Source organism: Hyperolius riggenbachi, chromosome 6, assembly GCF_040937935.1.
Source record: "Hyperolius riggenbachi isolate aHypRig1 chromosome 6, aHypRig1.pri, whole genome shotgun sequence".
Lineage (NCBI taxonomy): Eukaryota > Metazoa > Chordata > Amphibia > Anura > Hyperoliidae > Hyperolius > Hyperolius riggenbachi.
Genome location: NC_090651.1, coordinates 308,618,431 through 308,645,638, shown reverse-complemented (window position 1 = coordinate 308,645,638; position 27,208 = coordinate 308,618,431). Strand labels below are relative to the sequence as shown.

Sequence of the window (27,208 nt, the reverse complement as noted above, 5' to 3'; positions counted from 1 at the left end):
TAGACTGTGTAGGTATATGGCTCTCATACTACATGGAAGGGGGTAAAATTGGTCTGTGATTTTTCCTTTTCCAAAGACTATGGTCTGATGTGTGTATGCACCCTTAGGGGTTCAATAGTTGCTCATTGTTATACCTTGTTGTTAGAAGATGTAAATGTTTGTCTTGAATGTGATTACACACACAGCTGATGAGTGCTCCTGTTTCCCCCTCTCTGCAGAAAGGAGTTAGCGTGGCAAAGTTTAAGCAGCACACGGCCCCCATCACCTCCGTGGAGTGGCATCCTGCTGACAGTGGTGTGTTTGCTGCTGCTGGCGCTGATGATCAGATAACTCAGTGGGATCTTGCAGTGGAAAGAGATCAGGATCAAGAAGCAGAGACCGAGGATCCTTCCCTGGTCTCTATTCCTCCACAACTGCTGTTTGTTCACCAGGGAGAAAAGGACATAAAGGAGTTGCACTGGCACCCGCAGTGCCCGGGACTAATCATCAGCACAGCTCTGTCTGGCTTCAATGTCTTCCGTACCATCAGTGTGTGACATCGAGACCTATGGATGAACTGGGAGTGCTCATCAGCACAGCTGTGTCTGGCTTCAATCGTACCATCTGTGTGTGACAACATCGAAACCTATGGATGAACTGGGAGTGCTCATCAGCACAGCTCTGACTTCAGTCAGTGACATCAAGCCACTAGTATCATGTCGTTTTTTTTTACTCCACAAAAGTTATTTAACTCTTCTTAAAGGAAATTTTCAAGCTATTTAAAAAAAAATCTGCTTACCTGGGGTTCCTCTATCCCATTGCAGCCGACGTCCCACGCCGCAGCTCCACTCTCATACGGCCGGCCCACGCCAGTGCAGAGGTCATCATTCACTGCGCCTGCGGCGCTGTCAACGTCCAGGTTGTCCGGAGTGTTTTGCACAGTGGACTTGATTGACAGTGGTGCAGGGAGTCGTCCTCTGCACCGGCGGGAACCCCGGGCTGGAGGCTGAGAGCAGAACTGCGTCAAGGGACATATTGGCTGCAAGGGGCTGGAGGAAGCCCTGGGTAAGTAAATGTTTTTAAATAGCTCGAACATTTCCTTTAAGAGCTCATCCTGGAAGATGACAAAAACATTTCTGAAATGAGCTGTCCATGCTAATAGGGCTAACTATGGAGCTTTAGTCACCCATGAGAATCGTCCAACATTATGCAACTTAAGTGCAGAGCAAAATTAATGTTCTTTTTACTTAAAGGGAACCTGAAGTAAGTAAAATAATTTAAAATAAACACATGACGTAGCTGCAAATGAATATTACATACTAACCTCACCGTCTGTTCCTCTCTGAAGCTCGCTATTTTCTTCTTACAGTGATCCCTTCCAGTTCTGACAATATTTTGTCAGAACTGAAATATACCAGTTTCTGTCAGTTAAATATCAGCAGCTATCAGTTACAACTGAATGTTCAAGGTAATGTCCATGTTTCCCTATGGCTCAAGTGGGTGATGGTACAGTTTAACAGTGTGCTGACCAGGAAGCTGTTATGGGGGCAATGGCCATTTTTAAAATGGAGGATGGAGAATTTCATTGATCAGTGGACAAGTGGGATGCAGGAAAGGAGAAAGATTGAGTATACTACATGGGAGGTAAGTATGACCTGTGTATGGTTATTTTAACTGTTTACTTTCAGTTCAGGTTTTCTTTAACCACTTGCCGACCAGGGGATCGGCGGCTCTCCGGCTGTTTACGGAGACACCCTCCATGAACCGACATGGAAAATTCCATGGAAACCCGCAGACGACCAGTTTACGCCAATCGGCGTTAGCTGGTCGTCAAGAGGTTAAGAAACAAGCAGCTACTAATGTTAGGTTGAAACATTTTTTTAAAGCAGGTTTAAGAAACTTTGTCTATGTAGTGGTTGTAAATTTGAATTTTCAGTGAACACTATATTGAAAACCTGTAAGACACGAATTGAGAAATTTAGTTCGCTTAAATAAGCTGGGTGTTTCCGGTATTACTGCAGAAATGTGCTCTACAGCTGCCTATTGCTTCAGTAACACCCAGCAGCTCCCAGAAAGTTGTGCCCTCCATTAGTTGACACCAACACTTTTAAGGTCACTATACATCACTCTATATTGCAGCCCAATCGACCTTTTATTTAATAGGATGAGAATCTGCTGCAACATGGCTGCCTTATTGACAGTTTCATCGATTTGTGTCTGATTTGGTCAAATGGTTGATGAGGAGAAATATCTAGGTTGCAAAGGCTCAATCTGGTGTGTGGCAGTAACTGGTTGATATTATAAGACTGACTTCTCCACCAGAACTAGAGTATCCAGATAGCTCATGGTGATCCAGAAGCACTAGGCAGGGCTGTGGAGTGGGTATAAAAAAAAATCATCACTCATTTTATGAAACTATTGACTCCTACTCCAGGTACCCAAAATTGCTCTAACTCCACAGCCTTGTCACTAGGAATGTGTAAAGTGCTAAAAGACCAAAAAGTCCTCGTACTAAAATGCAACACAGTGTAATTTGCCTTCTTACAACCGAAGGTATTTGCAGTAAGTTTATTGCAAATATCTTCTGAAGGCATTTTTTTTCTCCACCAGCACAACTCCAGCCTTCTCCAGTGTCTGTCGCCAGTGTGATGTCATTATACAACATGTGCCACGTGGTACAGGTGCTGGTGGCAGACACTAGTTACGCCGGTGGAGAGGTAAAACTTTAAAATACAGAGCACATGCTTTAACCTGTTAGAAATTGCTAAGCAGTGTGTGAGCAGGCAATAGATCCCTCATCCGATTTGATTAGAAAGGGATTTAATGGTTGGTCTGGCCTTACATCGAGTTATGTATAGCAAGCTTTAGTATTTGAAAAGGCTGGTAAAAGGGAACTTGCTGTTTATTTGGTTCCCTTTATTGAAAAGGCTGGTCAATGAGATGCAAAAAAAAAAAAAATTCCCAGGCTTGTAAGGTTGCAAATGACACAGCAAACCTGTTGTGTGCTACTATGAGTCAGAGTACTCATAACTGTGTATCCTATTCTGTGGTGGAAAGCTTCATCTACATGGTGTGGAGACAGATCCATATTCATGTCGGTGTTCTTAAAAGGTTTAGAGTAATCTCTATTTTCTAAGTGTGAAATAATCTAGCGGTAGTTAGGCTTTGTAACAAAGATATGGGAGCTGGTTTGCACGACTCAAATACCCAGAAGCAATGCAAGAAGTTTTAAGATATTTATTTATAAGCCATGTTAACTATACATAAACTATGTACAACCGGACATTTTTATAAATTATATTTTCTTACAAGTATCAGCAAATCCTCATTTACATTTCAGAAAATAAAAACTCCAAGTCTTATTGCTTTTGTTTTTTGTTGTGTTGTTGCGTTACAGGAAATTTATATGAAATTTTAAATGGAGGTTTAAAGTAAACCGTGATGAGAATTTTTACTTACCCGGGGCATCTTCCACCTCTTTGTGTTCTCTTGCGCTGATCTGTTGGGATGCTGCAGCGAATTTTAAAGTGAAACTAAGGTGAGAGTGATATGGAGGCTGCCATATTTTATTTTTTTAAACAATACCAATTGCCTGGTATCCCTGCTGGTCTATTTGGCTGCCGTAGTGTCTAAATAACAACATCAGAAAAAAAAAAGCATGCAGCTAATCTTGTCAAATCTGACAATGTCAGGAACCCCTAACCTGCTGTATGCTTGTTCAGGGGCTATGGCTAAAAGTATTAGAGGTAGAGTATCAACAGGACAGCCAGGCAACTGGTATTGCTTAAAGCGGACCCAAACCAAAAATGTTTTTAATTCAAAATATTTAGTTGCACCACTCTGACACATACAAAGATAAATAAACACTCCTTCAAGCCTATGAGCATTTCAGTGCATGCTTTTCACCCTTCTCTTTTTATAACTAGAGTTAAACAGGTGGCAGCCATTAGCAATTCCTCCTTCTCCAGACCCCACCAGTTTGCCAGATTCTGTCCCGGCAATATGAAAGGAATCCCAGCAGAGGTTGTTTTTCCTGCGCCAACTGAAGAGATTTGGCATGCCACGGGAGCTGCTGTTCAGCTTCTATACTGCCACCATAGAATCCATCCTCTGCTCCTCAGTTATTGTTTAGTACGCGGGCGCAACGGCCAATGATAAACTGCAGAGGGTCATAGCTGATGCAGAGAGAATCATCGGGTCCCCTCTTCCACCTCTTGATCTCCTCCACTCCGCTAGATTGAGGAAGAGTGCCACCATGATCTCCCGTGACTCCTCTCACCCTGGCAGCCACTACTTCAAGCTCCTCCCATTGGGCCGCCGTTTTAGGACTAATAGCATCCAAAACCACCAGGCGGAAGAACACCTTCTTCCCCCAAGCCGTTCGGTCACTGAACTCTGCCCTTCCCCGGTCTGGCCTGCACTCGTAATTGACGGGTCGGTCAGCTGGTCCCCGACGCTGCCACTTTGGTTCTTATCCAGAAACGGGGGCCTTCTACTACCGTTTACTGGCATCACTGTATATCTGATTACTGCATTTCAAACTGTATGTGTTGTATGTCTTTACTCTGTCTATGCCATGTGTACCACAAATAATTCCGATTATGGCTCTTGCTGTACTTGGCGAAATAAAACTGATTCTGAGTTCCTCCAATAAATGTAAAATTTTATATTTGTCATCATGCCGCTGAAAAAAGGCTGCTATTTATTATAATGTTAGAAAATAGATTTTATTTATCAAACCTTGTATTTTTTAATTTGTGTCCACTTTAAAAGGAATAAATATGGCTACCTCCATGTCACTTACTTAAAGTTCACTTTAAGTTCGCAATCCAGGGGCTACTGTGCGGTTCTGGTCTCGATCGCATCCCCGTGATCAGATGCTTTCTGTGCATGTGTAGTAACAAGTCTGTATAAACTTAGCACGATCGAGGCGGCACATGGCTGTGTAGTGTTGTGCAGTTCACCAGGCCTGACAGCGGCACAATGGATCAGACTGGGAGGACACCACAGGGGGACTGCAAGAAAAGCCTCAAGTAAGTTACAAAAAAAAAAAACTCTTGTCCTTTCTATCTCCGGTATACTGAGGAGCTGTTGATGAGAATGGATACCCTTTGCTTCCTACACTGTAATTGATCCTAAAATACATCATTCTGTTTAGGGATGGTCAATGAGATGCACATTTTGAGTTGATGCAGAATTGTGCAAATTTATGCAACTTGAAAATAGAAAGAAAAAATAATTTTACCTCCAGAAGGATTTGATTGGTTTGACTTCAAGCTGCATCAAGTATTTATGGTGAATGCAGGTGAGAACAAGGTGTTGGAAGGATCCTTCCTGCAGTAACATTTTCAGTTACCTGTTCACTTTATTTGGACTTTTCCTATATTGGTAAGAATCCACAATACAGTTTGAAAATCCCTCCCCTGTGTATATCAGGTGATCTGTAGAGTTTATATTGAAGTTTTATGTTAAGACATCCCAGACCACTGTAAAGATGTGTAAGACACCAGTCCCTCTTTATTGGATGAACATAGCAGCACTGTCTTCTTCACATTGGTGCCCAGTCTGCCTGCGGTGATGATGTCACTCAATGGGATTTCTTCCTCTTCTGGAAAGCAGATGACAATATAATGTGCATGGAAGCGCATTGGATCTCCTGTGTTAAAGGGGAAAGTAAAAATCATACCAGTGAAGATTAAGTGTTCCAAGGCTAAAGTGCCATTGTCAAAGTGTAACTGAGATGTAAAGATATAAAAGTTTTATACATACCTAGGGCTTCCTCCAACCCCCGCTGCACAGATTGCTCCCACGCAGTCTTCCTCCGCCCCGTTAGCGATGCCAGTTTGCGCTGTTGCAATTCGCCCGTGGCTGGGAACTTCTGAGTCCGGCTACACATGCCCTGACTGGCCAAGCTAACAAGGCTTCTATCGGGCAAACAAGGAGGCGGAGGATGACAGCATGGGAGTGATCAGTGCAGAGGTTTTATACAGGTATGTATAAAACTCGGTTACACTTTAAAGGAGTTATTAGGGCATATAAAGTAAACTGAGTGGTACTTACCGGGGGCTTCCTCCAGCCCCAAGCTCCCAGGACCTCCCTCGCAGCAGCTCTGCCTTCAGTCGTTCGCCGGAGCTTCGGTCCCTGGTGATGACGTCAGAGCGACCTGGAGGTCCGCTCCGGCCCACGTGGCAGTGATTGACAGCGCCGATCGCGCAGACGCAGTACAGAGCGACTTCCAGGTTGCTCTGACGTCATCGCCAGGGACTGGGTCGGAGCTCCAGCAAACGGCTGAAGGCAGAGCTGCTGCGAGGGAAGTCCTGGGAGCTTGGGGCTGGAGGAAGCCCCCGGTAAGTACCATTCAGTTTACTGTATATGCCCTGATAACTCCTTTAAAGGACAACTGAAGTAAGAAGAATATGGAGGCTGCTGGTTTTTTTTTTTAAGCACTACCAGTTGCCTGCCAGCCCTGCTGATCTAATTGGCTACAGTAGTGTCTGAATTACACTGGAAGCAGGCATGAAGCTAATCTTTTCAGATCTGACAATGTCAAACACCTGAACTGCTGCATGCTTGTTCAGGGTCTATGGCTGAAAGTATTAGAGGCAGAGGATCGGCAGCATAGCCAGGCAACTGGTATTGTTTAAAGTTAAATACATATGGAAGCCTCCATATCCCTCTTATTACAGTTGGACTTGAAGTTAATACACAGCTCCATATATGGGGGGGGGATATTGAAGAGGTGAAAAGAGAGAAGACCCTGTTTTCAATCAATTAGAATTTTGGCCAAATAAGTATCTAGGTAATGACAAATACAGCAATTGCATCCTGATTGAGAACAGATAGTATTGGTCAAACATTCAATTGGTTCAAATCTAATTTTGTGGACAAACCCACTTCATCATGTTACAATGCCTGAAGTGGGAAAGCAGCATCACACACTAGAGAAGCATAGTTTTACATAATGACAAAAAATCCTTTCCTTGAAGCTGTACCAATAGTGCATCTACTCTCTCCATTACAAAGTGATTCATGTTTGTAAACTACATGCAATGTTTTGTGCTAGAAAATGCAACTCTGGGTGACAGGATTAGAAAAGCTCATTTTCATGATGAACTATCCTATGTATTTATCTACAGATCATTATGTCAAATGATACTAGATAATGAAATTTGCTACACCCACAGCACATTGTGCCGATAAAATGCAGTTTTAAATTAAAGGGAACCTTTACTGAGAGAGATATGAATGTTTCCCTTTAAACAATGCCAGTTGCTTAAAGAGAACCCGAGTTGGGTTTGAAGAATATTATCTGCATACAGAGGCTGGATCTGCCTATACAGCCCAGCCTCTGTTGCTATCCCAAACCCCCCTAAGGTCCCCCTGCACTCTGCAATCCCTCATAAATCACAGCCACGCTGCTGACAAACAGCTTGTCAGAGCTGGCTGTGTTTATCTCTATATAGTGTCAGTCTGCTGCTCTCCCCGCCTCCTGCAGAACTCCAGTCCCCGCCTGCATCCCTTACCTCCCTGCTTAATTGGAGGGAAGGGACGGGGGCAGGGACCGGAGCTATGCAGGAGGCGGAGGAGCAGCTGAGACTGACACTACAGATGTAAACACAGCCTCACAGCACGGCTGTGATTTATGAGGGATTGCAGAATGCAGGGGGATCTTAGTGGGGTTTGGGATAGTAACAGAGGCTGGGCTGTATAGGCAGATCCAGCCTCTGTTTGCAGATAACATTCTTTAAACACACCTCGGGTTCTCTTTAACAGTCCTGTTGGTCTCTTTGGCTGCAGTAGCAGCCGAATCACACCTGAAACAAGCATGCAGCTAATCCAGTCTGACTTTAAGCGGACCCAAACCAAACATTTTTTTTTTAATTAAAAATATTTAGTTGCACAACTCTGACACATACAAAGATAAATAAACACTCCTTCAAGCCTATGAGCATTTCAGTGCATGCTTTTTACCCTCCTCTTTTTATAACTAGGAATATACTGGGGGCAGCCATTAGCAATTCCTCCATTGCCGGACACCTCCTACTTCACCAGTTTGCCGGATTTTGTCCCGGCAATTTGAAAGGAAGGGAGGGATTCCTCCAATAAATATAAAACATATTTTATATTTGTCATCATGCAGCTGAAACAAGGCTGCCATTTATTATAATTTAGAAAATAGATTTTATTTCTGAAATCTTGTATTTTTAATTTGGGTCCACTTTAAGTCAGAGAACCTGATCTGCATGCTTCTTGTGGGGCTGTGGCTAAAAGTATTAGAGACACAGGATCAGCAGGAGAGTCAGGCAACTGGTATTATTTTAAAATGAAAAATCCATATCCTTAGTTTAGATTCCCTTTTCTTCCCGAAATCGCCGGCAAAACGCTCTAGTGTGAATAGGGCATTCACACTAGAGCGTTTTGCCGGCGATTTCGGTAAAACGCTCACGTGCTATCGCTTTTTAAAGCGCTAGTGCAATAACCTATGGGCCTGTTTTCACTTAGGCGATTTGCATTAATCGCTGACGATTAACACAAATCGCTAAAAAAAAAAAAAATGTATCCTGCACCATTTTCAGGCGATTTCCCGGCGATCGTGTTTAGTGCTATAGAAGCGCTAATCGCGATCGCTGGGAAATCGCCCCAAGCGTGAATGGCGTTAATCGCCAAAAACGCTAGACCAAAATGCTAGCAAAAGCACTAGCGTTTTGTAAGTGTGAATGGGGCCTAAAGTAGCTGAATCATAATGAACCTGTACCTGGGTAAACGAGAAAATCTCCTCCAAACTTGCTGCCACTGGTGAGGTAATATCCCTTCTCCCAGAGATCCCTGAAGACCTTGTAGCGCAGTTCATGCCTCTTCTGCCCAGCGTATGGCCAGTGCACAGAGGCCTGGGACAAGTCCACCTCTTCCACATTGCCTGCTGTGACTCGGGCTGTCGGAATCTGCACCAACATGGCTTCTCTAGGGAAGTGGAAAGTCTCTTCCAGGTTCTGAAGCTCTTTAACGGGTCCTTGAGGGGAGGATTCCATGGGTTCTTCTGTGTAAATTCAAGAAAGAAAAAAAACCTATTGTCTTCCATACAAACTATTGCAACTGTGACAAAGTTAAAAGGGGCACTAAGGTAAAAAAACTATTACAAAAACAAATATGCACATACATAGAACATACACATCTGTCCCATAGTAATGGCACTGTCATTTTAGTTATTATGTTGCTCTGACTTACAGTAGGTATTATGTAGTAACTCTAAACCTCTTTGGACTAGTCCATCTCCTCATGTGGAATTTTCTTTTTTAAATTATTTTACAAGCACTCCCTGGAAAGAATATATATGTTACGGCCAGAACCCGAAGTTTGGCCACTTCTAGTTCTGGCCGGCCACTTCGGGTTCTGGCCGGCCAATGCGCGAAGTGGCCGCTGCGCTGCGGCCAATGTTAGAAATGGATTGATTCCTCTCAGGTTAATGTATCTTCTGACCGCAGCGCAGCGGCCAAACGTATCACAACTTAGTGAATTTATTGCAATTCAGCCGGCGGCAATGTAACAATTCAAGCCGCCGGCTTTTTCTCTGCGCCTCTCTCTCCTTCCCCCCCCCCCCCCCCCTCTCGCTCCTCTTCTATGGGCAGCCGGCGGGGACACGAGTGGCAGCCGGAGTCGTTCGTCGCGGCAGGGGAATCCTGCCGTTCTTGCAGAGCGGGTGCTGGCAGAAGCAATGTCTGCAGCCTCCCCGCTCTGCTGCCCTGGCGCCACGAACGACTCTCGGGGACACGAATGTCCCCGCCGGCTGCCCATAGAAGAGGAGCGAGGGGGGGGGGGGGGGGGAAGGAGAGAGAGGCGCAGAGAAAAAGCCGGCGGCTTGAATTGTTACATTGCCGCCGGCTGAATTGCAATAAATTCACTAAGTTGTGATACGTTTGGCCGCTGCGCTGCGGTCAGAAGATACATTAACCTGAGAGGAATCAATCCATTTCTAACATTGGCCGCAGCGCAGCGGCCACTTCGCGCATTGGCCGGCCAGAACCCGAAGTGGCCGGCCAGAACTAGAAGTGGCCAAACTTCGGGTTCTGGCCGTAACATATACAAATATGCTAGCCAGCCTGCCTATTCATTGTACACTATTCTGGCACATGGACTATGCCAGTGTCATTCAAGTAGTGCTTTTGAAAACAAAAGCATTCCTTATAATCCCCATGAGCAGATGGTCTAGTCCAAAACCAACGGTAAGAGGTTCAGAGTTGGTAGATTAGAATACCTACTGTAAATGACAGCTGCACAGGAAGTAAAAAAAAAAAATTATAGTGCATTTACTCTGGGACAAACATACGTCTTATGTTACGAGAAGTCATTTTACATTTTATAGTTTTATGCCATAGTCCCCCTTTAAAGCAAAGATGACCATAAACCTTATATATACTTCAAAAAATTAGATAATCAGCATCTTAAAGTAATAGACAAGCTTACCATAATGTTTCCACTGATATTCATCCCCATAGCGGATTTCTACTACCAGATTTTTTTGGCGGCAGGAGCAGCTCAGCAGATGGTGAATCGGTTTCAGGCTGAAATCGATTCACAATCTGTTTGCAGTAAAGGCAGCCACACGATCCCTTTCTGATCAGATTCGATCAGATAGGGATCTGTCAGCTGGTCGATCTAATGGCACATCGACCAGTGTATGGCCACCTTAATTCCCTATAAACTAAGCAAGCCACGCCCACAGGTTTTCAGAGAGCCAAGGCACTTTCAGACAGTAGCAAGGGCTCATGGGAGCTCAGTCTGGGCAGGAGGAGGGGGAGGTATTACTAGCCAGAGATTTCAGAGGAGGAGGGGAGGGGATTAGGGTTTTTTTTGCTCAAGATGCAGATAAGCCTGCCTCTGTGTAATGTTTACAAACAACATGGCTGCTGTCATTGTATCACAGGAAGAAATAATCATTCTATTTAAGCTGTTTGCAGCTAGATTTGCTGTGTAAACTAAACTTTAGATAAGATATATAGACAAGTTACTTGTTATAGTCAGTTTTTTATCTTGGATCCGCTTTAAGGCAATTATTGCTCTTTGTTACTGGCTCTGTGCAACGACCCTTAGCACACACCTTGTTCTTCCCTACGTGGCTTCTTCCTCTTCCTCTTTGCTCTACCTTCCACAATACGCTCGGATAAGTTTTCTAGGGTGCGCCGTCTCTCCTCCAGGGCCATCTGCCGCTGCTCTTCATAGCTCTTCTGTAGAAACTGCTGGTAGGCTCCAGCTGCTGCCTTTGAAGATTCCTCTTCATCTACAGCAGAGGAAAGATTTGTGCTGGTCTGTTAATAAATAATTAGCAACATAAAAGCTTAGTAATGCCAAATCTAAAACATCCAGCTTAAATCTAAAAATATTAAATAATGTTAACGACACTTCTAAATTTTACTTCTGTACAGGGAAAAAGAATCCTAAAGTGGACCTGAACTCCTGCACAGAACACAAGGAAAACACAGATTAATCCACTCTGTGTTTAGAGCAGGTACGTCAAACCGGTCCTACGAGGGCCGAGATCCTCACACATTTTTGACACAGCTCAAATGAATTGATGGGTTTGAATCAGGAAAAGTGTGGTCCATCAGGTAGAACACATTCCTTTCTTTCTCAGTCCATCTAAACACTGGCATGGATCTGGCCCTCCAGGCCTGGAGTTCGACACGTGTTTTAGAGTGAAGTGCCTGTTTAATTCCCCCTCATTTGCAAGTAATCACAATTGTTATGTAAACTCATTTGCGTCAGCACAGGAATCTCAGCAGCCTTGGCATCCTCGACTAATTTGTAAACACAGGATGGTAACCCTTTGTCTGCTTCCATGAAAGCAGGAAATAGACCCACTGCGATTTTTTTTCAGGACTTCTGTAGGCTGTAACAAATTTTTTTTCTTTAAAGGTTATTATGCTGTTGCTTATATTTTAGAGCAAAGAGGAAGTTCTGAGTTCAGGACCACTTTAAAGGAGACCTTACCCAAGGAAAAGCTACCTAAGCTAAGCAGAGGTAGGTTCATGCTAAATACAGTGTATGTTCCTCCCCCCGCCCGGTCCCCATAATCACTCTTTGAAAAATATGATTTTTGGCTTAAGTCAAACAAGGAAGAGGTAGGCTTGGTGTGATGTCCCCGCCTATCATCTTCCCATTTCCTCCTATTAACCCAATATGGAAGCTGCCATCTTCACTCCTTTATAAACAATGCCAGTTGCCAAAGTTAAAACATCTGATCTGCTTGCTCATTCTGGTCAGCCTCCATATGCTTCTCATTTCAGGTTTCCTTAAGGACTTAATTCTAAACAACAGCCATAAATGACATTCTGATGTAAAATATGCTTAATTCAGTTGTAGAGCAAATAAAGAAAAGTAATGAACTTTTCCAAAAGGTTATCAGTAGAGATGGCCTGGAACGTTCCTGGCGAACATGGGCTATTCGCCATTCGCATTTAATGTAAAAACATTTTTGTTAAAAATTTGTGTTCTCATTTTTTTACTTGCGAACGCGAATGCTATGGGTGCTCCAGTGTGACGGCGCTGGTGGTATAGGTGGACGGGAGAAAAGCGAAACCCGTGCAGGAGGGATGACAGAGCGGCTCTAGCTATACTAACTATAGCCAATGGGGAACCTTGGAGCCAAATTCAAAGATGCTTTGGGCTCTAGCTATACTTATAGCTAGAGCCTCGGCAGTAGCAGCGGCATGTGACGGGTAAGCTTCGGAAATCTTCAATCAAGCTGGCAAGTTAGAGGATATTGGTGTGGTAACGTTTTTTTTTTTTAAAGGTATAGGTAAGTATTTCTGGGTACAATAAAGGACTTTTTACATGATTGTGTTTTTATTATATTTAACTGTTTGTGGAATTAGGTAAGGGGTTCTATGTACTGCTATACACAATTCTCCTGGGTAGGGAGTTAGCATCTTGGGATCCCTTTCTTAAAGGGGACTCCCAGATGCCACCATGAATCTCCCCAAGGACGTTGGCGGCCCCACCTCCTCCATGGATTGGACTCCGGGGGGGGGAGGTGGCGGAAAGCTTGGCCGCCCCTCCCTCCCCCCGGAGCCCCCCATACCATGGAACATGCAGGCTGGTGTAGCACAGAGTGCGAAACCCCACGTGGCCAGGGCTCCGCTTTCTGGCTATCCAGGCCTGCATGGGGAACAAGGGGTTAAAGAGGCTTGGGAGGGGGATCCCACACACTCAAGATATCTACAAATAAATACATTTACATACATGGTAATACATTATCTGTAATTTTACCGCAGTAACTTTGCTACTTTTTTCGTCTAACTTTAACACCGAGTTTCTAAAAAACTATTGGGCGTTTCTATCACGTAAGGTGGCTTTGCTATTAACCGGTAATGTTGGCAGCCATTGAAACATTTCCCACACTTAGAATGAGAAATTTAAAACCAATTTTCTCAAAAACTAGAAGGTCTTTTTGAATTTTTTTTCCTCTTGTGCCTACTGTCCCTATTCACATCCCCTGCAAATCCAGTGTTTCTAGCACATACAGGGGCTTTTCTATTAACAGCTTAAGTGTCAGCTGTTGAAACATTTCCCACACTCAGAACAAGAACTTTAAAATGGATTTTCTCAAAAACTATAAGGTATTTTGAAAAAAAAAAAAAAAATGTACTCTTGTACCCACTGTCCTCCTCCACATACCAGCACATTTGGTGTTTCTACGGTAGCATGTACGGGGGCTTTGCTATTAACCGCTAAAGTTGCCGGCCAGTGACTTTAATGTAAAAAAATGCAAATGCTAAATTTTTACAAAAAAAATTTGCATTATATGCAAAAGGTGACCAGCCCGTGTTCGTGTTTGAGCCATGTCTACTAATAAAATTTTTGCAAAGTTTATTACTTCCGTTTATTTGCTCTACAGCTGAATTAAACAGATTTTACATCAGAATGGCATGGCTGTCGTTTACAAAGAAGTCTTTAAAGGATACCCGAGGTGATATGTGACATGAGATAGACATGGGTATGTACAGTGCCAAGCACACATAACTATGCTGTGCTCCTTTTTTTTCTTTCTCTGCCTGGAAGAGTTAAATATCAGGTATGTAAGTGGCTGACTCAGTCCTGACTCAGACAGGAAGTGATTACAGTGTGACCCTCACTGATAAGGAATTCCAACTATAAAACACTCTCCTAGCAAAAAATGGCTTCTGAGAGCAGGAAAGAGATAAAAAGAGTCAATATTTCATAGATTTTAGCTCTGGCATACTTCAATGAATGTGTCATTGAGCAAAAACAATAAAACACAAAATTTAAAAAAGTAGATTTAAACATAAAAATAAAGCTGTAGAATATCTTAAAAAGTCATTTTTAGGAGAAGGAAGATAGATACAATCATTTATTTCATTAGTTTATTTTTGCCTTGGGTGTCCTTTAAAGGGAACCTTAACTGAACGGGGGTATAGAGTTTTACTTACCTGGGGCTATTACCAGCCCCCTGCAGCAGTCCTGTGCCCTCGGCGCCGCTCTGGAATCCTCTGGTCCCCCACTGTCACTTAGTTTCGTTTTTGACGACTCACCAGTCGCCGGCCGCCATGAGTATTATTGGACGCATTCACCAATGCAATTAGCGCTATTGCGGACCGCAACGCGTACAAAAATACGTTGCCGCATATCTACGCGTGCGGAATGCGGCAACGCGTATTTTTGTACGCGTTGCGGTCCGCAATAGCGCTAATTGCATTGGTGAATGCGTCCAATAATACGCATGGCGGCCGGCGACTGGTGAGTCGTCAAAAACGAAACTAAGTGACAGCGGGGGACCAGAGGATTCCAGAGCGGCGCCGAGGGCACAGGACTGCTGCAGGGGGCTGGCAATAGCCCCAGGTAAGTAAAACTCTATACCCCCCGTTCAGTTAAGGTTCCCTTTAAGGGAACCTGAAGTGTAAGGAATATAGAGGCTGCCATTTGACCAGATTGAGGAAGCAGATCAGATGTTTTAACTCAAGCAACTGGCATTGTTTATAAATGAGTGAAGATGGCAGCTTCCATATTCCCAATGATGCAGTGGGTCCTGCTGGCCTTCAATGATATATATAGGGAGCCACTGAAGAAGTAGACCACCACTCCCCAAACAATCCAATGGTAGACAGTAAACCAGGATTCAACCAGCAAAATTGATATCATGCACTACTTCATGTATTTTTAGCAGAAGATGGAGGTATACAGGCATGATGTTTTGAGCTTTCCAACCTTCCTCAGTTTTCCTATTCCTCTCACTTCAGGTTCCCTTTTAATGAAGCTTATGATGAGCTTGTTTTGGACATCTGTACAGCTCTGTGTATTTGCTTCATGCGGTCCTGTAGTGTGTCTGGTAATTAATCACCAATGGGAATACATACCGTAGGCCCTTCACTGGTATCTCCACACTTGTCCTCCTCCACACAGCTGTGTACCAGACTTGCTGCCTCTGTGTCTACCAGAAGCCGGGTCTCCTCAGGCATAAGTTGTAGTGGTAGGCCGAGCCTCATGTTTTGTCTGGGTTTCCTCACCAAAGCTCCCACGAGATTTCCCACTATGCCATGCTTCTCACGGATCCTGCGGACAGCTTCCACATCCCACACAAAGCCTTTCCCTTCCACAAGGTGAATCGTGATCTTGGGACCCTCTTTCAATATAAACACAATGATTAAGAAGAAAAGGAGAGGAGAGAGCCATATTGTAGATCTTCTCTTTAAAGAGACTCTGTAACAAAATGTTCAGCCTTATTTCTTCTATCCTATAAGTTCCTATACCTGTTCTAATGTGGTCTGTGTTACTGCAGCCTTTTCCAGTTGCACAGTGGCTGTATTATCTCTGTTATATGATCTAATCTTCTCTCTTCTGTCGGCTGAGGCTGGAATGTGTGGAATGTGCTGCACTGCTTGTCACTGGCAGAAGCTATACACACCCTCTCCAAGCTCTGTATGAGTCAGAGACTGAGCTACTCAAGCCTGTCACACTCTAGTTAGAAGCCATGTCTTTTGTTTGTAAACACTGCCTAAAAATGGCAATTAAAAGTCAGGATTGCAGCAGGGAGTGGCAGAAACAGCACAGAGGGGCCCAGGAGAACATAATGAATAGAATGGTATGCTTTTTATTGTAAGAATTTTAGAGTACAGATTCTCTTTAATGCTAGAAATACACGGTACGTTTCTGAGCCATTAAGATGGCTCGATTGATCATTTCCGACATGTCCGATCTCCCGCCCGATCGATTCCCCGCTCGATACCGCATGGGGGACAATGGAAAAAGATAAGGAAAATGAGCAGAAGATAAGAGTATCGAGTGAGGAATCAATCGGGCGGCAGAATCGAGCTGCGAAAACGTCCCGTGTATTCCCAGCATTAGATGTGACTGGAATCATACCAGAGGCGTTCTCGCCCCACTGTTGCTGTGCATGGACCTCTGGAATATATCCAATAGGAATGGTCAGAAATGCCCATTTCCGATTTTGCAGAAATTCCGATTTCTGCCATGGCCAATTTCCATTTTTTATTTTCAGGGAGTATTTTATTAGTCATATTTTTGCAACAGAGAATGCAAAAAATGAAAAGAAAAAAAAAATATCATAAAAACGGAAATCAGAAAAACAGAAAATCTTGTGAGTGGTCTAAATTTATCGCAGTGATCCGATTTTTGAGAAAAAAAAAAAAAATTAGCATTCTCTGATTGGTACAATGCTTCTGAGATCTGTGATTGGGCTAAAATTACACAGTTACGGCAAATCGGATCGCATCCACATTCATATAAACCAGGGCTGCCCAATAGGTCGATCGCGATCTACCGGTAGATCGCGACCACCTTCTTGGTAGATCGCGGCCGAGTCTCGTAAAATTTGTTGCGGCCAGCAGCTCGTGTTTAGCTGCTGGCCAATAAGGATGCATGCAAGGAGAGAGGGAGGAGAGAGGCGGCGCGGCCGCTACGTCATGGCTGGGGGCGGCGACGGGCAGCATGCAACGTGTGTGCTTGTAACGTACCCGGCGCCGCCCCCAGCCATGACGTAGCGGCCGCGCCGCCTCTCTCTTCGCCGCTGCTTCTCCCCTGCATCCCATTGGCCTGCCAGAGTCTCTCCTCGCCGCCTCTTTTCCTCTGACTGCCTGCAGGTACATATACCTGGCTAGCCTACACTGGGGGCCCATACACCCGGCTAACTACACTGAGGGCCCATACACCCGGCTAACTACACTGAAGGCCCATACACCCGGCTAACTACACTGAGGGCCCATACACCCGGCTAACTACACTGAGGGCCCATACACCCGGCTAACTACACTGAGGGCCCATACACCCGGCTAACTACACTGAGGGCCCATACACCCGGCTAACTACACTGAGGGCCCATACACCCGGCTAACTACACTGAGGGCCCATACACCCGGCTAACTACACTGAGGGCCCATACACCCGGCTAACCTACACTGGGGGCCCATACACCCGGCTAACCTACACTGGGGGCCCATACACCCGGCTAACCTACACTGGGGGCCCATATACCCGGCTAACCTACACTGGGGGCCCATATACCTGGCTAACCTACCCTGAGGGCCCATATACCTGGCTAACCTACACTGGGGGCCCATATACCTGGCTAACCTACACTGGGGGCCCATATACCTGGCTAACCTACACTGGGGGCCCATATACCTGGCTAACCTACACTGGGGGCCCATATACCTGGCTAACCTACACTGGGGGCCCATATACCTGGCTAACCTACACTGGGGGCCCATATGCCTGGCTAACCTACACTGAGGGCCCATATGCCTGGCTAACCTACACTGAGGGCCCATATGCCTGGCTAACCTACACTGAGGGCCCATATGCCTGGCTAACCTACACTGGGGGCCCATATACCTGGCTAACCTACACTGAGGGCCCATATGCCTGGCTAACCTACACTGAGGGCCCATATGCCTGGCTAACCTACACTGGGGGCCCATATGCCTGGCTAACCTACACTGGGGGCCCATATGCCTGGCTAACCTACACTGAGAGCCCATATACCTGGCTAACCTACACTGAGAGCCCATATGCCTGGCTAACCTACACTGGGGGCCTATATACCTGGCTAACCTACACTGAGGGCCCATATACCTGGCTAACCTACATTGAGGGCCCATATGCCTGGCTAACCTACACTGAGAGCCCATATACCTGGCTAACCTACACTGAGGGCCCATATACCTGGCTAACCTACACTGGGGGCCCATATACCTGGCTAACCTATACTGAGGGCACGTAACCTATGCTGCAGGCACATATACCTGGCTAATCTACGCGGGGGGGGGGGGGGGGCGTGCTTAGACGTTGGTAGATCTCCTGGCCTCGGCAAATTTTAAAGTAGCTTGTGAGCTGAAAAAGTGTGGGCACCCCTGATATAAACCTTTTGCAAGTATGTTTAAAGAAACATTTTGCATACTAAAACTCGAAAAGCTTGTGACAGGTACAAAAAGCAGCTTACCTACTGAATATAAGCAGGTGAGACAGAATTACTGGGCACTGCTCTAAAGTTGTTTTTCTTTTATTAATTTGGCAGGTGTTTGATAAACAGGAAGCAGTCATTTGTAATATAGCTCACCAGTTGGTGCTGAAGATTTGACAGGCCTTACAGCGGTTTCAAATTACTCTATTAAACAGCTCCATGATCAGTGTGCTGCACCTATAAATTATGCTCTAAAGCTGGATAGTGTACTGGGTTAAGGGCTCTGCCTCTGACACATGAGACCAAGGTTCAAATCTCAGCTCTGCCTGTTCAGTAAGCCTTCACCTATTTAGTAGGAGACCTTGGGCAAGTCTCCCTAACACTGCTACTGCCTATAAAGCGCACCCTAGTGGCTGCAGCTCTGGTGCTTTGAGTCCGTCAAGAGAAAAGCGCGATATAAATGTTCTGGGTTTCAAATTACTGCTTCTTCTGCATATAGCCTTCGGAGGAAGCAGTAATGTGAAATGGCCAAAAGGACTGTAATACCTTTTAGCACCCACTGGTGAGGAATGCCTCAATTGTTCGCTAGTTCATCATCTTGCATCCAACTGTCAAATTACCGAAAGAAAAACAATTTTAGACTAGTTCCCGGCAATTCTGTTTTACATATTGCAAAAGATGTCTGCTTGCAGTACAGAATTATGTCTGGTATAGGGTTAGTGTAGCTTTGGAGCAGAGGGTAATGCCTTCAAGGCTTAAAGGACACCTGAGGTGAGAGGAATACGGAAGCTGCCACATTTATTTCCTTTTTAACAATGCAAATGGTCTGACTGTCCAAAACTTTTAGCCATACACCCTGACCAAGCACGCAGGACAGATGTTAGCTGCATGCTTGTATCAGGTCTGTGATTCAGACACTACCGATGCATGAAAGATCAGCAGGGCTGCCAGGCAACTGGTATTGTTTAAAAAAATAAATATGGCAGCCTCCATATCACTCTCAATTCAGAAAACCCGTAATGTCCATGGGAAAAAACTAAAGCAGAGGGAGGCCTCTGGATGCTCCAGATCGGCAACCAGGGCAATCGTGGTGAATACAATATACGTTTTTAACAGGTCCACTGTGTCCATCGATATACTGTACTATTTTGTATCCATTGGTGCCTGTTATACCATGTGTTTTGACAACGGACAGCAAGGAAGACCTGATTGAGGGAAGGTGGGATCGGGGGTGGATTTATTTATATTTTTGTGATGTCCAGTTCTGCAGACATTTACTGTGTCTGTTGGCATATACAGTATAACGTATACAAGCCTGGAAAAGTCATGCAAGATGGGACTTTGCCAGAGTCAGGAAAAAGTCCTCCAGTACCCAAGGCTAAGACACCTAAGTGTGCCCCTCCATCCCTCCCACCCCAGCTGTCACATACTGATTGCTATTAAACTAAGAGGCGCCCCAGGGCCCCCAACACCTTAATCTCTAGTAATCTGGCTTGCAAACATTGCCATGTATCCCCTATTCTTATTTCTCTCTGCTTCAAACACAATAAGGGAATGATAGCTGAGTGATTTGTGCGCCCCATCCTACACTGCACCCTGAGGCTGGAGCCTCTCTCGCCTCTGCCTCAGCCCTGGACTCTGCATTGTTTCCACAGCTGAGATAATGGATACCTTCAAAACGGACATGCTTAAAAGGATACTACAAATAATAAAGACGTTTATCCACTTTTCACCACTCAGGAAAACGGTTTGTATTTATACCAGTGCTCATGTAGTGCAACTTATGTTACCTAGATAACAAGGATTACACAAGTAGTAGTTGTACTACCAACACTCACCCACGTTACCTGGGTAACACGAGTAGCACTACTTGCACACTACGTTAGTGGCATAAATAGTGCCTACCGTGCAAATTTACCGGACTTTCGTGAATATATCTTTTTGGCACATGCGGCACACAAGATGATAGCTTACAACTGTCTGTTAAGTCTCTGCACCAATGCATTGACTGGAGACATGGTCACATGGTAGAAGCAGGGCTGTGGAGTCAGAGCAATTTTGAGTACCTGAAGTCAGTCAGTGGTTTCAATAAACTGAGGAGTTGGAGTCGGATGATTTTAGTACCAAATCCATAGCCTTTGTAAAAAATTAGACTAAAGGACTAAGACTAAGGAGTGGGAGCAATTTTGGGTACCTGGATTCGGAGGTTTCATAAACTGAGGAGTTGAAGTCGGATGATTTTTGTACAGACTCCACAGCCCCGGGAAGGAAGAAGGGGTTGGTCAGGTGGTCCAGGAGAATGTTTTTAGATAAGGTAGACAGGGGAAGAACAAAGAACATAAAATCTAGAATAATGATAGTAAGTATGCACTATTTTAAATACATTTCAAAAACAAACAAACATTCATTTGTACTTTAACCACTTGAGGACCGCCCCCAGCCGATGGGCGGCGGCAAAGACTGGGCCCAAAGGACCGCAATACGCCCATCGGCGGGGGCGGCTGCGGGAGTGGCTATGCGGCGATCGCGTCATTCGTGACGCGATCAGCCGCCGGGGACTGGCTCCGCCCACCGCTCGTAGTAACCCGCCGGCCGTTCGGAAGCGCCGGCGGGTTACTAGCACCCGGATCGCCGCATGTACATAGTATAATAGGCTTTGTAATGTATACAAAGCCTATTATACTGGCTGCCTCCTGCCCTGGTGGTCCCAGTGTCCGAGGGACCACCAGGGCAGGCTGCAGCCACCCTAGTCTGCACCAAAGCACACTGATTTCCCCCCCCCTGCCCCCTGATCGCCCACAGCACCCCTCAGACCTCCCCCTGCCCACCGTTTGCACCCAGTCACCCCCCTAATCACCCATCAATCACTCCCTGTCACTATCTGTCAACGCTATTTTTTTTTTTATCCCCCCCCCTGCCCACTGCCCCCTCCTGATCACCCCCCCACCCCTCAGATTCTCCCCAGACCCCCCCCCCCCGTGTACTGTATGCATCTATCCCCCTGATCACCTGTCAATCACCCGTCAATCACCCCGTCACTGCTACCCATCAATCAGCCCCTAACCTGCCCCTTGCGGGCAATCTGATCACCCACCCACACCAATAGATCGCCCGCAGATCCGACATCAGATCACCTCCCAAGTGCAGTGTTTACATCTCTTCTCTCCTCTAAACACCCACTAATTACCCATCAATCACCCATCAATCACCCCCTATCACCACCTGTCACTGTTACCCATCAGATTAGACCCTAATCTACCCCTTGCGGGCACCCAATCACCCGCCCACACGCTCAGATTGCCCTCAGACCCCCCTTTATCAATTCGCCAGTGCAATATTTACATCTGTTATTCCCTGTAATAACCCACTGATCACCTGTCGATCACCTAACAATCACCCCCTGTCACTGCCACCCATCAATCACCCCCTGTCACTGCCACCCATCAATCAGCCCCTAACCTGCCCCTTGCGGGCAATCTGATCACCCACCCACACCAATAGATCGCCCGCAGATCCGACATCAGATCACCTCCCAAGTGCAGTGTTTACATCTCTTCTCTCCTCTAAACACCCACTAATTACCCATCAATCACCCCCTATCACCACCTGTCACTGTTACCCATCAGATTAGACCCTAATCTGCCCCTTGCGGGCACCCAATCACCCGCCCACACGCTCAGATTGCCCTCAGACCCCCCTTTATCAATTCGCCAGTGCAATATTTACATCTGTTATTCCCTGTAATAACCCACTGATCACCTGTCAATCACCCCCTGTCACTGCCACCCATCAATCACCCCCTGTCACTGCCACCCATCAATCAGCCCCTAACTTGCCCCTTGCGGGCAATCTGATCACCCACCCACACCAATAGATCGCCCGCAGATCCGACATCAGATCACCTCCCAAGTGCAGTGTTTACATCTCTTCTCTCCTCTAAACACCCACTAATTACCCATCAATCACCCCCTATCACCACCTGTCACGGTTACCCATCAGATTAGACCCTAATCTGCCCCTTGCGGGCACCCAATCACCCGCCCACACCTCAGAACGTCCTCAGACCCCAGCCCTGATCACCTCGCTAGTGCATTGCTTGCATCTATTTTCCCCCTCTAATCACACCTTGAGACACCCATCAATCACCTCCTGTCACCCCCTAGCACACCTACCCATCAGATCAGGCCCTAATTTGCCCCGTGTGGGCTCCTGATCACTCGGCCAAACCCTCAGACCCCCTTCCGATCACCTCCCCAGTGCATTGATTGCATCTATTTTCCCCTCTAACCGCCCCCTGAGACACCCATCAATCACCTCCTGTCACCCCCCTAGCACTCCTATCCATCAGATCAGGCCCAAAACATCCTGTCATCTAAGAGGCCACCCTGCTTATGACCGGTTCCACAAAATTTGCCCCCTCATAGACCACCTGTCATCAAAATTTGCAGATGCTTATACCCCTGATCAGTCATTTTGAGAAATTTGGTTTCCAGACTACTCACAGTTTTGGGCCCGTAAAATGCCAGGGCAGTATAGGAACCCCACAAGTGACCCCATTTTAGAAAGAAGACACCCCAAGGTATTCTGTTAGGTGTATGATGAGTTCATAGAAGATTTTATTTTTTGTCACAAGTTAGCGGAAATTGATATGTATTGGGTTTTTTTTTCACAAAGTGTCATTTTCCGCTAACTTGTGACAAAAAAAAAATCTTCTATGAACTCACCATCCTCCTAACGGAATACCTTGGGGTGTCTTCTTTCTAAAATGGGGTAATTTGTGGGGTTCCTATACTGTCCTGGCAGAAGATTTTATTTTTTGTCACAAGTTAGCGGAAAATGACACTTTGTGAAAAAAAAACAATTAAAATCATTTTCCGCTAACTTGTGACAAAAAAAAAAAAAAATCTTCTATGAACTCACCATCCTCCTAACGGAATACCTTGGGGTGTCTTCTTTCTAAAATGGGGTAATTTGTGGGGTTCCTATACTGTCCTGGCATTTTAGGGGCCCTAAAGCGTGAGGAGTAGTCTTGAAACGAAATTTCTCAAAATGACCTGTGAAATCCTAAAGGTACTCATTGAACTTTGGGCCCCTTAGCGCAGTTAGGGTGCAAAAAAGTGCCACACATGTGGTATCGCCGTACTCAGGAGAAGTAGTATAATGTGTTTTGGGGTGTATTTTTCCACATACCCATGCTGAGTGGGAGAAATATCTCTATAAATAGACAATTGTGTGTAAAAAAAATAAAACAATTGTCATTTACGGAGATATTTCTCCCACCCAGCATGGGTATGTGTAAAAATACACCCCAAAACACATTATACTACTTCTCCTGAGTACGGCAATACCACATGTGTGGCACTTTTTTGCAGCCTAACTGCGCTAAGGGGCCAAAAGTCCAATGAGCATCTTTAGGCTTTACAGGGGTGCTTACAATTAGGCACCCTCCAAAATGCCAGGACAGTGAACACACCCCACAAATGACCCCATTTTGGAAAGTAGACACTTCAAGGTATTCAGAGAGGAGCATAGTGAGTCCGTGGCAGATTTCATTTTTTTTTGTCGCAAGTTAGAAGAAATGGAAACTTTTTTTTTTTCTTTTTTTTGTCAGAAAGTGTCATTTTCCGCTAACTTGTGACAAAAAATAAAATCTTCTATGAACTCACCATGCCTCTCACTGAATACTTTGGGATGTCTTCTTTCCAAAATGGGGTCATTTGGGGGGTATTTGTACTATCCTGGAATTTTAGCCCCTCATGAAACCTGACAGGTGCGCAGAAAAGTCAGAGATGCTTGAAAATGGGAAAATTCACTTTTGGCACCATAGTTTGTAAACGCTATAACTTTTACCCAATCCAATAAATATACACTGAATGGTTTTTTTTTTTATCAAAGACATGTAGCAGAATAACTTTCGCGCTCAAATGTATAGGAAATTTTACTTTATTTGAAAAATGTCAGCACAGCAAGTTAAAAAAGTCATTTTTTTGCCAAAATTCATGTCTTTTTTGATGAATATAATAAAAACTAAAACTCGCAGCAGCAATCAAATAGCAGCAAAAGAAAGCTGTATTAGTGACAAGAAAAGGAGGTAAAATTCATTTAGGTGGTAGGTTGTATGACCGAGCAATAAACCGTGAAAGCTGCAGTGGTCTGAATGGAGAAAAGGGCTCTGGTCCTTAAGGGGCGAAAAGACTGTGGTCCTGAAGTGGTTAAAGAGACTCCGTAACAAAAATTGCATCCTGTTTTTTATCATCCTACAAGTTCCAAAAGCTATTCTGTGTTCTGGCTTACTGCAGCACTTTGTACTATCACAGTCTCTGTAATAAATCAACTTATCTCTCTCTTGTCAGACTTGTCAGGCCTGTGTCTGGAAGGCTGCCAAGTTCTTCAGTGTTGTGGTTCTGCTATGAACTCCCCCTTCCAGGCCCGTTTATGCACACTGCCTGTGTGTTATTTAGATTAGAGCAGCTTCTCTCTTATCTTTTACAAGCTGGATAAATCGTCCTCTGAGCTGGCTGGGCTTTCACATACTGAAGAATTACAGACAAGGGCAAAGCTGTTTGCAGGAAGAAAAGAGCAGCCTGAAACTTCAGTGTATGAGAGCAGAAGGGGGAAAGAAACACACAAATGATCTCTTGAGATTCAAAAGGAAGGCTGTATACAGCCTGCTTGTGTATGGATGTATTTTCTATGTGTGGACATACTGTACATCAACCTACTTCCTGTTTTGGTGGCCATTTTGTTTGTTTATAAACAAACTTTTTAAAACTGTTTTTAACCACTCTTAATGCGGCGGGGAGCGGCGAAATTGTGACAGAGGGTAATAGGAGATGTCCCCTAACGCACTGGTATGTTTACTTTTGTGTGATTTTAACAATACAGATTCTCTTTAAAGTAGAGGATCAGTATTTCTTTTATAATAGGGTAATCTGTGGTGTCTTGCTTCTCATTTTAGGTACCTTTAACCCAATAGTACAAAGCTATATGTGGCTGCAGGGCTAATGGGGAAATGAGCCTTCCCCAGCCTAGCGTTCATATTTAACTGTCCCGATGGCTGGATCGGCATCTCCTCTCCTGCGTCCGTGGTGCTGCAATGCCGACATCCTCTTTGGCTTTCCTATCACCAGGGCTGTGGAATTTTAGGTAACCGGAGTCGGAGGTTTCATAAACTCAGGAGTTGGATGATTTTAGGACCGACTCCACAGCCCTGCCTATCACAATGGGCTCTATTCTCAAAGACCAAACTTTTTTCCGCAAAATTTTACCGCTATATTTCCGCCAGCGGTAAACTCCGGATTTTTTCAGCATTCTCTAACATTTTCTGCATGTTTGCCGCATGCGGAAAAAAAGATGCGGAAACAATCATTATTCATGCGGGAATCATGCGGTAAAAAGGTCGCATGAAAAAGTGTTAAAATTTAAGTCCAGCAAGCACAGCCCTTAAGCCTCCAGACCTTATTAAAGTCAATGGGATGCGGAATATATCACCTACTACTTGTAGGTGATAAAAAAAAAAATCGGTAATTAACGACGAAATGATGCGCCTGAACATTTTTGAGAATTGATCTTTTATTGCGGAAAATACCGACTTTTGTGGAAATTTTTCCGCATGAATCCCGCACTTTTACCACACTTTTTTCCGCATGCGGAAAAAACATGCGGAACATTTTGAGAATTTCAATGTGGCGGTGTTTTGATCGGTAACCGCATGCGGGAAGTCTTTGAGAATAGAGCCCATTATGTTATGTGATCAGAATCCAGGGGATGGTGCGGTGCTGCAATGCTGACACCCAGTGGCGTAGATAAGGAGTTGTGGGCCCCAATGCAAGTTTTACAATGGGGCCCCCTAAGCACTCTATACATAGCAATTGATACGGTGCACCAAAACCTGCCAATAACAACTACAGTGTCAGAGCTGCAAGAAAGGGATGGGGAACAGTGTGTTAATAATTACCACTGTTCAAAGTATCTATAGAAGTGATTATTATGAGCACAGGACCAATAGAAAGCTAATACTGTAGTTAAGGGAGGGCCCCTCGAGGCCCCTCTGGCCCAAGGGCCCCGATGCGGTCGCTACCTCTGCAACCCCTATTGCTACGCCCCTGCTGACACCATCCCCTGGATTACAATCACATCATGTGATCTAAACTCTGAAGAGGATGCTGGGAGTGCAGCATAGCCAGTGGATCAAGAAGATATGCTAATCCAGCTGCCTGGAACAGGTAAATGGCATATGCGGTTTGCAGGCGCCCTGGCAAGCATTATCTGTAAATTACCGCAAACGCATTGCGATTTCCATTCATTGTGATGAATGGAATCGCAATGCCAAAAAACCTGTGCCACTTTTCCCAATGTGCCCAAGAGGGAAAGGGGCCTTGGGCTCTAATTTGCAAGCCAAGCTCCAGTGCGAAAGCAGGGAGAGATCACAGCAAATCAAAGGTTTATAAACCTATCAGCTGATCAAACAAATCCCGTTTCTCCGCGTGTTCTGCTCAAAAGCAGCTTTATTAAAAATAAAAGGAAGTTAGCAGCTTTACTAGTCCTCACGCTTAGAGATAGCTTTATATTACTATCACCCAACCCCTCCAGCAGCCAGTAATGCATACTGCACGCAGTCACCATACACACAGTACACGTGCATCATCAGGTACGGATTACAGTCTCATTACCTAGGTCTTCCATAGCTCTACCAGAAGCCATGTGTTGAATGGGCGGGGCTATACCGGTCACCCCGCCACTATTCGCCCGCAGACTGGAGGAGGAAGTGCAATGCTGCATGGCCGAAGAGGGGGCGTG

At 45.1% G+C, this 27,208-nt stretch overlaps 2 protein-coding genes across 2 annotated transcripts in view; one reads left to right on the top strand and one right to left on the bottom strand.

The window, feature by feature from the left end:
• Positions 1 to 3,341, top strand: part of GRWD1 (glutamate rich WD repeat containing 1) — a 31,151-nt gene extending 27,810 nt beyond the window's left edge. Inside the window, exon 7 of the mRNA XM_068241302.1 lies at positions 219 to 3,341. Within this exon, the coding sequence (XP_068097403.1) occupies positions 219 to 536 (318 nt within the window). The 3' untranslated portion in view covers positions 537 to 3,341. The remainder of the gene's footprint in view (positions 1 to 218) is intronic.
• Positions 3,231 to 27,208, bottom strand: TSEN34 (tRNA splicing endonuclease subunit 34). Its single transcript, XM_068241303.1, has 5 exons — positions 27,082 to 27,208; positions 15,348 to 15,613; positions 11,075 to 11,282; positions 8,735 to 9,016; positions 3,231 to 5,635 (listed from the first exon to the last, which is right to left on the bottom strand). The coding sequence occupies exons 1-5, from the start codon at positions 27,188 to 27,190 to the stop codon at positions 5,448 to 5,450; spliced, it is 1,053 nt and encodes a 350-aa protein (XP_068097404.1). The 5' UTR covers positions 27,191 to 27,208; the 3' UTR covers positions 3,231 to 5,447.